At 43.9% G+C, this 12,048-nt stretch overlaps 1 protein-coding gene across 1 annotated transcript in view; it reads right to left on the bottom strand.

The window, feature by feature from the left end:
* The window catches only part of DOCK2 (dedicator of cytokinesis 2), a gene marked incomplete at both ends in the record, with an annotated part of 443,452 nt that overhangs the window by 44,024 nt on the left and 387,380 nt on the right, over positions 1 to 12,048 (bottom strand). Inside the window, 3 exons of the mRNA XM_080699131.1 lie at positions 4,506 to 4,546; positions 6,237 to 6,393; positions 11,888 to 11,973. Of these exons, the coding sequence (XP_080555257.1) occupies positions 4,506 to 4,546; positions 6,237 to 6,393; positions 11,888 to 11,973 (284 nt within the window). The remainder of the gene's footprint in view (positions 1 to 4,505; positions 4,547 to 6,236; positions 6,394 to 11,887; positions 11,974 to 12,048) is intronic.

Genomic DNA, 12,048 nt, shown 5'->3' with positions numbered 1-12,048 from the left:
CAACTAAGTGAGAGCCGGTTTCAAAATAAAGAATAAAAAATAGGGCAGGGTGTGTAGCTTGAAGGTTGAATGCCCCTGGATTCCATCCCCAGACCCATACAAAAAAATGGCAGCACCTGGCATTTTGGGGGGCACCTGGTGTGTGCCAGGCACTATTCAAAGTGTTTTAAATGTCTTAGGTCAGTTAATCCTCATGATGACCTTGAAGATTCACATTTCCAGATGAGAAAACTAAGGCCTGTAACAGTTAGGGACCATTCCAGCCAGTAGTGGATGTGGTACGGAATGGCCTGGCCCTACAAGTCAGGGAAATGAGCAAAGGAAAGATAACTTGTCAGAAGGCATGGACTAACAAACAGAGCAGATGGGTGGTGATCTCCATTCTTTCATTTTTTTTTTTTGTACTGGAGATTGAATGTAGGGTCATTCTACTTCCAAGAGGGTCATTCTACCTCCAAGAGGAGGCTGGCCTTGAACCTATGATCCTCCTGTGTCCAAGAACTGGAGTTACAGGCATTTACTACCATGCCCAGTTAATCCCCATATAACTGTAGGGGCATGAACAAACCTCAACAACTATAAAAGACAGATCCAACTCTTTCTTCCAAGTCCTCTGGGTGTAAAGAAAATGTAAAAGGAAGTAGACCAGTGACTAGAAAATGGGTATTCATATGGAGGCTTTAACCTGTCAATAGGGGGAATCTGCTATCCAACCCCAATCACATTCCCATCTCCTCTCCCTTTGCAAATTCTAAACCCTGGGTGACAGTTTAGTTGAAAAGTATTGAGGACTAGAACAAAGGCAGGGATTCTGGATAATTCTTAGGTAATTGATCCACAGTAGGTATTAACAGGCAATGAATGAATTTCTCTGTACCTCAGTTGACCCACCTGTAAAATGGCAAGTCAAAGAATCTACATATAGAGTGGCTCAGCATATAAAGAGACAAGTAGACCACAAGTTACACATAAAAGGCTTCATAAACAGATAGCTAGAAATTTCTTACAGAGGCAAGAATTCCCTGAAAGTGATTAGCTTGTAGTTGGCACTAAGAATGACAGCCACTATCTATTATCATTGTGAGCTAAGTTCTTCTATAAAACATTCCCATCTGCCACTATCAGAAACAGAATCCAGAGCCAAAGAACCACTGCTTTGGTGACTTGCATATTAGGAATATTTCCTTAAACCCAACTTTTAGTGATTGGGCAAAGAGAAAGATGCTTGATACTTCCCCTGGGAGGAGTAGAACTACTGGCCTCGTGCCAGGATTTCACCTGGATGCACTGTCTCACTCTGGGGCACACACTTAGGTTCCTGTTAGAATAAAGATTTTCTACACAGAGCTGACCAAAGCAGGGGCTAAAATTCAGTAATCCTGGCCATACAAAACATAGCTCCTGGGCCAAATGTGGGCTGCCTGACCCCAGGGTAGGGATGGCCAGAGATTCAGAGGGGGAGAAAGGCCACCTGTGGCCATGATAGCTGGTGAACCAGGACACGGTAGGGACCTGTAGCTTATTCACTCATTCGTCAGCAAAGCTGTGTTGATCACCTAGTCTATCTCAGGCATTGGGAGTGAATGGTGATAAAAATAGGCCCTGTTCTTAAGGTTTGTGATTTAGGTAGAGTCTAAAAGAGACAGGCGTGAAGCAAATTATCAAATGAATAAATGCAAAATTAAAGTGGTGGTAAATAGTATGAAGCAGAGGTCCATGGACTGATAGAATAGGCTTTATCCAGGTGGGGTCAGAAGGAACTTCCAGAATGGTCTTCAGGCTGAATTGGAAAAGTGTGAGTAGAGGAAATCAGAAGGGGAAGGATGTGATTGAGGGAGCTCCCGGGCAGCAAAATTCATCCATGCATTGAACAACTGAATGCACTGTTACCATAGACTCTACTAATTCATCCTCCCAGCAATGGTGTTAAGGTGAAGAAACTGAGATCTATGTTTGAATGGCCAGAGCCAGAAATAGGTGAAAGCAGTTTTCAACTTTATCTGTCTGCCTCTAGATGTATAGTCTTTCCACTTTCCTTTGTCTAATGTTGTTCTGCTGGTTAGAGTTATTAGTGAAGTTGTGCATGGTCTCCAGGTAAAGTTGAGGATTTAGAAACACCTGCACATGCATACATGGCCTAAGCCTGCCTCGTCTCCCTTTGCCCATCCTTCATCTCTCAGACCTTACCTGGCTGAACCCAGAATTCTTGATAAGAGTACATGGAGGGAGGGAGAGTTCCTTTACTACAGTCAGTTCCTACACTGGCCAAGAGACATTATTCTCATTTTTGTTAATTCAAGGGTCATATTTTTCCTACAGAGCCCCAAAGAAAACACCCAAACGAGTTCATCGAGGAAGATCAAGTGAAGAACTTTTACATGCTTGAGTCAGAGGTAGGTGGGAATAGAGATAATCTCTAACCGTGGGGATCCCTGTGTCTCATATAATCTTATATCCATGTGTCTCATATAATTTCATATCCATGTGTCTTGAAAGGTTACCACAGACAGTGTAGGTGACATTGTCAGGACAAGAACCCAGTGTTAGCCTAGCCTTTTAGATTTTTAGAATAAGAAAAATTTGATTTTTATGTAAAAATCTCTAGATTATAAAATTTGGGCAACCAATTTAAAATTGTTTTGAAAGATGACGCCTGTAAGATAGAACAGTTTTTCAAATTTTACCCTGTTTGCAATGTCTAGTTTGGGCAAATATAGCTTTCTAGATTATGACAAACCCTGAATCTCCAAAGCTTATAGAGGTCTGGGGTTGCCATCTGTCCTTCTAAAATGGAAAAGAGAGGAAAGAGGCCAAAGGGAGAGAACCACGTGCCAGGTGTGCTACCTATAGCATCTCATTTGATCCTCGAAACATTCTACAGACAGGGAAGCTTCAATAATTACTAGGAAACTTCATCCAACCTAACAGAGAGAACAAATTGAAGACCCCAATTCCTTCAGACCCCAAAACTTCATGGTACAATGTCATGTCTAATGATGGTATAAATAACTCAAGCTCAGGGAAATCTATAGAATTATTTTCTAAATGATAGCTTCTATTTCTGGAATAATGTTAAGCTAAGTACCTAAAAATATACTGAGTTTAGTCATGAAGTCTCTGTCCTTTGACTGAATGTGTCAAATGCCTTCTAGATATCTGGCCCCTTAGCCTCCTAGTTGATTCCACGTAAGTGATGCCTGCCTTCTAAGGAAGTGCTAAAAGGTACATGTCCAAAAATTCTGTTGTTTATCTATTTGTTATAGAAAAAGGTGGAAACAACCTAAATGTTCAACAATATAGAATTTGTTATGTAAACCATGGTATATTCTGAAAAAGAAAAAATAGTTTTCATTAAAATAATATTTAGATATATCTTTTGACATGGAATTCTTGTCAAGTTAAAAAAAGAGCAAAGCACAAATTATTAGTAATATAATTCCATTTTTGCAAAAAGTAATGGAGCCATAGAGTCCAATGTGTATATAATCATACAATGATTTAGAAATATATATAAACTATAAAATTCATTTCATTTTTTTGTTTTGCTTGTCTATTTTTTATGAGCATTTTTGTTTTGTTAAAAATTATGTGTTGGGTGTACTCATTCAAGTCATCCCTCCATGCCAGTCTAGTATGGAGCTGTTCCTATTCTCTGTATTTCTATATTTTAATAAACTTCTTTAAATCTTCAAAAAAATTATGTGTGATTTTTGTAACAAGTAAAAATAACAATAGAAAACTTTGCAGAAAAACACATAAGATTCTGAAAAAACTGGCAAAAGAGATTTTCACTCCAGGCTAATGTCCAAGAAAGCCCTTCATGGTATATTAAAATTAATAGCTTTTAAATGCCTTGGAGAGAGAGCCGGGCGTGGTGGCGCATGCTTGTAATCCCAGCATTTGGGAGGCTGAGACCGGAGGATCATGGTTCGCGGACAGCCTCAGCTACTTAGTGAGGCCCTCTGCAACTCAGTGAGACCCGGTTTCAAAATAAAGAATAAAAAATAGGGCAGGGGGTGTAGCTTGGAGGTAGAATGCCCCTGGGTTCCATCCCCAGACCCACAAATAAATAAATAAATAAATAAATGCCTTGGAGAAAGCAGAAATCATACAGCTTGGTATTTTCCCCCCTTCAAAATTGGGCTAGCAAATGGCCTCCCCATGTGTAGGGACTGCCTAGGGCTTCACACCTTAGCTCGCAACATAAATAAGACTCCCAGGTCCACTCACAAGGGATCAACTCAACAAAAGTGGGCATGGCCAGAGAACATGGCAGGTCAGAGAACCCCAACTGGTTTTCTGGGGCCAATGTAGGAGAACAGAAAAATTTGAATCTGAGAATTGATAGGAATCAGAACAGAACACAGAGGGCCAGAGTGTAGACAAAAAAAAAAAAAAAAAAAAAAAAATTGAAAGGCTATCCTGGAGGCAGCAGGAAGCCATCAATGGATACTGAGCAGGGGAGCTATGCTACAGGTCTGAGTTTTAGAAAATAAAAACCTTACCTTATGTACATCTCCTCCCGGTTGTTATCTTTGTAGAAATTCTAGGTAGGAGAGAAAAAGCAGCGATGAGTGTTTTTCTTTGCAGAGCCGCAGGGGTAGAGGGTGTCATGGTGGAAATGAGAGAAAGATTGCTGTTTATTATGTGGCCACCCTGAGACAGGAGCGGGGAATTTACTTTGCTGAATGTCTCCAATGGCCTCATTGGGAGAGTAAGCTTTGAAAGTCACTTCTCTGGCTGTAAAGAGACACAGGAAGCGTCTCAGGCATCACCTATCAGGAAATGCAGTTGAGAGATACACTTTGGCAGCCCAGCTTGATCTTTAAAAGCTCAGGCCTGAGGTCACAGGGACCTGAGCTAGAGAGTGAGTGACAGTGTCCCAGTAATAGAGCTCACAACTCCTGGCAGCACAGAGCTTTCTGGGGTGAGGGTGGGATTTTACAGCCCTGGGTATACTTTCCTGGCCTGTGGGTAAATGCTTGATAGGTGTGAGTTTCCTTCTACTTGCAGAATGGAGTGGCACTGATAACCAATAAGTTATCCAGGTGACCTGTTCCTGCACACAGAGGGTGGCAGATCACACAGGACCTCAGCTCTCCCGAGACCAGTCCCCTCTCCCCCATCCTGTCTTCCTCCCTAAAACTATGTTGAGTCTCACACCAAAAACTGGCAGTGTCTGACGGCTTAAGGAACTGCCTGTCCCAAGCTCTCTCCCTGATCCTAGTCTGACAACTAAATGGTCAATTTCTTCAACCAGCCTCTGTCTCTCCTTAGAGAGAAACTGCTCATTTACTGGAAAACCCCTCCTCACGCTCTTGATGTAAATGAGGCCTGCTAGAGTTATTAGCACTGAATACCATTCTGCTGTAGTCAGGGCTTTTCAACTCCCTTTGGCATTCTGGGGAATCAATGGCAATATCTAAGGTTAAGCAAGAGTCTACGTAAGGTACAGGAGGCAACATGACAGAGCCAGGGGACTGGATTTGTATTTCTGAAGCACTGGGAATGACAGGGGTTTGACAAGATAGAGACCACAAAGGCTTCAGTCAACTATATTCACCTGTAGCCTTATAACACCAGCCAATGTGGTGAGCAGGAAGCATCAGGGCTGTGACCACGTGTCGACTAGCCAAATCACAGACACACGAGGACCACGTAGGAGCAAGCCCGTGAAAGCTCCAGTAATAGAGGGCTAAGAGCTCCAGTCTGGCATTAGCTGCTCCAGTAACTTGGTACCTAGTAACCTTCTGAAAGCTCTAGTTATTAGTGCTAGTCCATTCAGCAAGAAAAAGAAAACTAGCACATAGCAAATATTTACCCACAGGACTACACAACCTGGTGAGCTGTCTTTGCCTTATAACAGATAAGCAGACCAAGACTTGGGAGCATCTCCATTACTGGCCTGTTGGAGTCATGATCAGAGGCAGCATGAGCACCCATGAGCCACAGGCCCTAAAAGAAGCCCCTGCTCTGGACCAGTCTGTACTGCCATCCTCCTTCCAGGGGAGATGTTAGATGCTGAAGGGGGTCTCATAATTCTCATGTCATATATAAGGAAAATGAGACATAGAAGGTCCTCAAGACACAGAGCTAGCAGATGGTAGAGTGGGGGTTCTGTCCTATATTTGTCTAATTTCCAAAGCCATTAGCACCACTTCCCTATGAAGAGCAGAAGTGAGACCCAAAGCTAAGCCGGCTCCAGGACTCTGGGCTGCTGCAGACAGACCACGCACCAGCAGGTTCACAGTGCAGCTCATGCGGTTGTCTTTGCTCTCATCTGTCATCACGCCCCGATAGTCCAGCAGCTTTTCCAGGAGCCCTTTGACCAGGTTCACAAAGTTCTCCACCGACTTGGCAATGGTTGGGTGCTCCGCTGCACACTCCATCAGACTGTGGGCAGAGACAGGGTGGTGAGATCACACCAGGGCAGGAACTACGTGGGCTCCTAGGTGTACAGGAGGAACCCAAGCAGTCCAGTGAATCCACGACTCCCTGACTCCTGAATCCTGTTCCCACAGGATTCCCACACAGTGTAGCCAGTATTTATTTTTATACTATCAAAGTATAAAACAAAATTAAAATGAAGTTTAGAAATTCCCACTGTGGGCAGTATATGGGGGAAATGGTCACTTTTACACACTCATGTTGGGAGTAGGACAGGATGATTTTTTTTTTTTTGATAGCAATTTTCACAATATCTATCAACATTTGAAATGCACACATCATCCTTTGACCCAACAACTCTACTTCGGGGAATTCGCTCTACAGACACATTCCCAGAAGCATGCCAGGATATATTTATAGTGCTTATAAATTGCAACTAATAGTGAAATAGTTGGAACCATCTTAAGTGTCCATCAATTAGAAAATGGTTAAATAAGTTAAAGTAGATTCACAAAATGTGATTCAATGAGGCCATTAGAAAGTATTAGAGAGATCAATCTGTTTCGACATTAAAAGCTCTATAAAATATATAGTTAAATGAGACAAGTCTCTGGACAATTTTTTTAATTTCACTGATTGGTATAGAGCTTACTATGTCCTAAATGTTACTGTGTGTGAGTGTGTGTGTATGTGTGTGAGTGTGTGTGTATGTGTGTGAGTGTGTGTGTGTGTGTGTGTGTGTGTGTGTGTGTATGTGTCTTACCGGGGATTGAACCCAGGGATGCTCTACCTCTGAGCCACACACCCAGCCCTATTTAATTTTTTATTTCAAAACGGGGTCTTGCCAAGTTGCTGAGGGTACCAAGGCTGATCTCAAACCTCTGGTCCTCCTGTCTCAGCCTCCCAAGTACTGAGATAGAGGCAAGAGCCACCATGCCTGGCTTCCAGGTATTATTCTTAACAACTTACAACATTAGCTTATTTAACCTCCCATCACAGTGTAATGAGATGAGACTCTTAAAGATGGAGAACTGAGGCCACCTAACTTTTCCAAGGTCACACAGTTGGTAAATATCAGGAATTGATGTTTGGTTTCAGGGCCCACGTCTTAACCACCAAAACACTCCACACCTGTGCATATGGCCACACTGGTTCAGGATGTATAGTCAGGCTTAATGTGGTTGCTTCTCATCAGGGGTCTAGGCTGAAGCCCAGAGAGAAAGGCCTTCATTTTTCAATTTAAGTATGGGAGTATTATTAAGAAAAAAGTTAAAACACTCATCACATTAATATTACAAATGTTTTAAATGAACGTGCAAGATGTGGTGTTCCTTGAGCATGTACCAGTTGCCAGACACTATGCTAGGCACTGTGTGGTGAGAATAAAGCACCGTGCCCACCGCAGGCAGCCCCAGGCTGGGGAGGAGTGATGGATGAAAACTCTGATGAATGACCACTTCTTATTAATCACTCACTCTGTACTGAACGCTGTGAATACCGTTTCCTTAAAACCCTCCTTAAGGAATTCTGACAAGTAAAAATGATTCCCTCCACTTTACAGAGGGAATAATCGAGGCTCAGAAAGGTTAAAAGACCTTTCCAAAGCCCACCCTGGTGGTAAGCTTACTTGGCAACCTTGGGAGTGAGGCCAAGGTCGCTGTTCAATCGGGGGAGAGGTTTCCCCACAGAGGAACACAGCCCCATGGTCTCAGCATCCCAAGTGCATGAGGCGCGTCACCCAGGCCACGTGATCTGCTTCCAGCCACTCTCCCTGTGGGAATGCAAGTCTCAAGAGCTGTTGGAGGGTCAAGGTGAGAGCGTCCAGAACTCCACAGGATCATCTCCCCCCAGAAGCCTGAAATTTAGTCAGGCTTTAAGGAGGCGATGTCTCAAACCATGGCTGGGATCAGACAAATCCATCTTCACCCTGCGAGAAGCACCTGTTCCCTGGCTCTCAAGGAGACACGCAAATGGCCCTGTGATTTAGACCCGTCTGGCTCAGTCACAGATGTGCCTGCTTCCTTTGGGGACAGCTGCTTCCAGCCCTGACCCCTCTCTAAAGACAGCACGTGAGATTCTTCCCCATGTTTGCTGTGGGATTTCTCAGGGTCTGTTGGCTTCTCTTCTGCCCCACAGCAGAGTGTGAGTGACAAAGAGAAAGGGCTGTGGGGACCATGTGGCCATGTGGCTAAGACCTCACTGTGTGGAGGGAAGGGTGCAGACACCAGCCCTCTGCTCTGCTGTGCCCTGGGGTGGGGCTGGTCCCCTGAAATGGACCTGCATTTAGCATAGGAGGCCTCCAGAGGAAGGGGCAGCCCTCAGCTTCTGATGGTGCTAATGGAGGCACCTGTGGACCACCTATGAGGTGAGAGCTCCTCTTCCTCCTGAACTGCCCCAGAATACACATTCTCTGTCTCCTGCAGCCTTCCAGTTCTCTTTCTACTTCTATTTCCAGGCAAGGAATACAGATAGGGAGAGGTGTGGCTTATTTCCTCCATCTAATGTGGGACTCTAAATTGAAGACACATTGAAGTGGATTAATGAGAGCGGGCAGCAATAATAGGGAAGACTGGAAGGCTGTGTGAGGTTGTATAGTTTGTGCCTTGTACAAAGACACAGAAAGATTGAAATTTAGCCTACTCCATGCCCAAGCCTTGCACCCTGATGCAAGGCTGCAGCTGCCACAGGAAAGAAAGCCCTGTTCTAGTTACAAAGGCATCATCAAGTTACCACGTCCTGAAAGCACAGGACTGTATTTGCCAAGAGGAAGTCCTGTCTACCAGTGGAGACCCTGAGTGCAGGTCTGGGAGGAAGGGTGGAGGAACTGAGATGACCAAGCTGGGCGTGAAAGATGGACATGCTGTGGTTTCCAATAGCTACATCACCAACCACCTGCACAGTGATAACAATACATCTGAACTAAGTATCAGAAACCGTGTTAATAGAATAAAATTAAAAGAAAAAAGAAACATGCTAAGCACTTTACACAGCTTCTCACTCAATTCCCAAAAACCTAAACTTTAAGAGATTAATTGTGCTGCTATCAACATGGATATGCCTTATGATATCATTATGATATTCTGATTTCAATGCCTTTGGAAAGATGCCCAGGAGCTATGGTATAGCTGGGTCATATGGAGGTGAATAATATTTTTATCTCCAAATTACAGTGAAGGAAACTGAGGCCCAGAGAGATCAAAGGAAGGAACAGGAGCTGGGGTTCAGTAGATGTTTGAGCCCTTGCTCTTGGGTTGGGCTTGATTGGTTTTATATAGAAATCATTCACACTTCTATCTCAGGAGGAAAATAATGAGCTGTCTTTAATTTCCTCAACTTCCAAAGACTCCTTTTTTTAAATCATCACTCAGGAAGGACTTGAAAACCCTGCTGACAGTCTGAAGACTGCCACTGAGCCCATCCGCTCTTAAAAATGGAAACTGCCAGAACTATACATCTTTCCGCTTCTGGTCAATATTTAGATTTTCTTTTAAAATTTTTAAAATAAACACCGACTTAGGCAAAAAAAATACTGCTCTGTCCCTGGGTGAGCAGTCTCAAGATTCACCCTCGCGGCGGATGGCAGCTTCTCCTCCAGGGGATGTGGTTCGCATTTCAGGTGTTTCAGGAAGGCTGTGACAGGAAGGGACAGGGGCCAGCAGAGACCATGCTGCCTGGGGTCTGACTGGCTGGGAAGCGTGTGGAAAGGGTCACTATGCAGCTCAGAGCAAAGCCTTTAGTTTGCTATTGTTACTGAAGTTAAGCATGCAGAGAGGATTGGAGGAAGAGTTCGGAATGAGCACTATATCAGCATCCTGCCAATGAGAGAGGATGCGATTAGGAGGACTCCGGGATGTCTGGCCACATTCCTAAGCCTTGCGAGAAGCCTCTCTGGGGCAGCAGGGCCATCACCCAGCTGCCAAAGACAGAATCTGGGAGTCAGGCCGAGGGACTGAAGCACATTTATTAAGTGTGTACCTGCTGTGTGCCAGATGCATTATAATTACTCAGTCTTCAAAATAGCCACGGGAGCTTATTATTCTCCTCTTAGAAATGGGGATACTGAGGCCACCGAGGTTGTATGCTTTGCCCAAAGTCATGCAGCTGCAAAGTGGGGGCGCCAGGATTAAAACCCAACGTCTTTCTCCAGAGATAGAAAAATGGCCGATAAGCACAAGGAAAGATGCCCAGCATCGTCAGGCATCACAGAAATGCAAATAACCGAAACCACGGGAGCTATTGCTTTCCGCTCACTGGGATGGCTATAACCAATAAGACAGGTATTAACAAGTGTTAACGAGGATGTGGAGAAAGTGGAGCCTCTTACGTTGCTGACGGGGTCCTATATGGTGTTGCCACTTTGGAAGATCGTGGTGGTTCCCCAGAGGCTGTGTATTTTACCCATCACTTTCTGTCATAGGTATAAACCCAAGAAAATTGTAAGCCTATGTCCACACAAAAACTTGTCCATGCATGCTCACTGCAGAATCGACTCTAACAGCTAAAACAGTGGACACAGCCTAAGTATCTATCCACTCACTAGTGAACAGACAATACTAGTGAACAGTGAATTATTATTTGGCAATAAAAAAAACTACATATTGATGCATGGTACACAAATAAACTTAAGAATATGCTACATGAAAGAAGTTGGTTACAAAGGGCACTCTATTACATGAAATAAGGAGTAGCAAATCCACAAAAACAGAAAGCAGAGTACTGAGTACTGGCTGAATGGGGTTAGGGGAGACGGAGATAGAGATAAAGATAGAGGGGCTGTAAGGTACAGATTTCTTTCATAAAGTAATGAAAATATTCTATAATTGATTGCACAGCTCTGGGAATATATTAAAAGTCAATGAGTTTACTTTGGATAGATGGCATGGTTTGTGAATTATATCTTAATGAAGCTATAAAAAAATAAATATCCCGACTCCAACTCCCATGCTCTTGGGCCCCGTCTCCTGTCTCCTGCTGGCACAGGCCCGGGCACTGCAGTCAGCAGAGCTGGGTTCAGGTGGCAGCTTTTCCATGCCACTGTCTTTTCCTAGCTTCTCTGTGGAAGGAGATCCAGGAGAGTAAATCAGACTAAAGGATGCGTTACCTGGAGAGCACTTAGCACAGTACCATGCACTCTACGTGCTCAGTAAATATTGGTCAGGATCAATATCTGTCGACAATGTTAAAGGAAAAGCAGTGATAATTTTGGAAAGCATGTTATGTTAAATGTTAAAGGAAAAGCAGTGGAAATTTTGGCACTGGCAGATTATTTCCTTCTTTTCAACAGAGCAAAGTTTCTTCTTATCTGGCTCATTCTATCAATATCAAAGAAAGAGCCACTTTTTGAGAGCAATGTAAGGTTTCTTCCGGAAATGAAGGTTCTCCAGTACTTACGAGACTCTAGATTGGTCTCGGGGATGGGGGGGACACTCAGAGTCCCTGGATTTTGAGCCCTCCACCCCAGGGGGCTTCACCTCCCTCCTGCACCAGGCCCTGAACTCACATGGACTCCAGAAGCTGCATGTACTGCTCGTCACCTCGGCCCCCTTCCACCTCGTGGTCCAGCTTGAGGATGATTTCATTTTCAAACTGAAGGAAGAGGAGAGAGGATCAACAAAAACAACATGAGGAGGGTGAGTGCTGCAATGAGTTGACTCATCATCC

Source organism: Muscardinus avellanarius (genome assembly GCF_963383645.1).
Source record: "Muscardinus avellanarius genome assembly, chromosome: 7".
Taxonomy (NCBI): Eukaryota; Metazoa; Chordata; class Mammalia; order Rodentia; family Gliridae; genus Muscardinus; species Muscardinus avellanarius.
The sequence above is the reverse complement of the archived record's forward strand: the minus strand, read 5'-3'. Positions and strand labels throughout refer to the sequence as shown.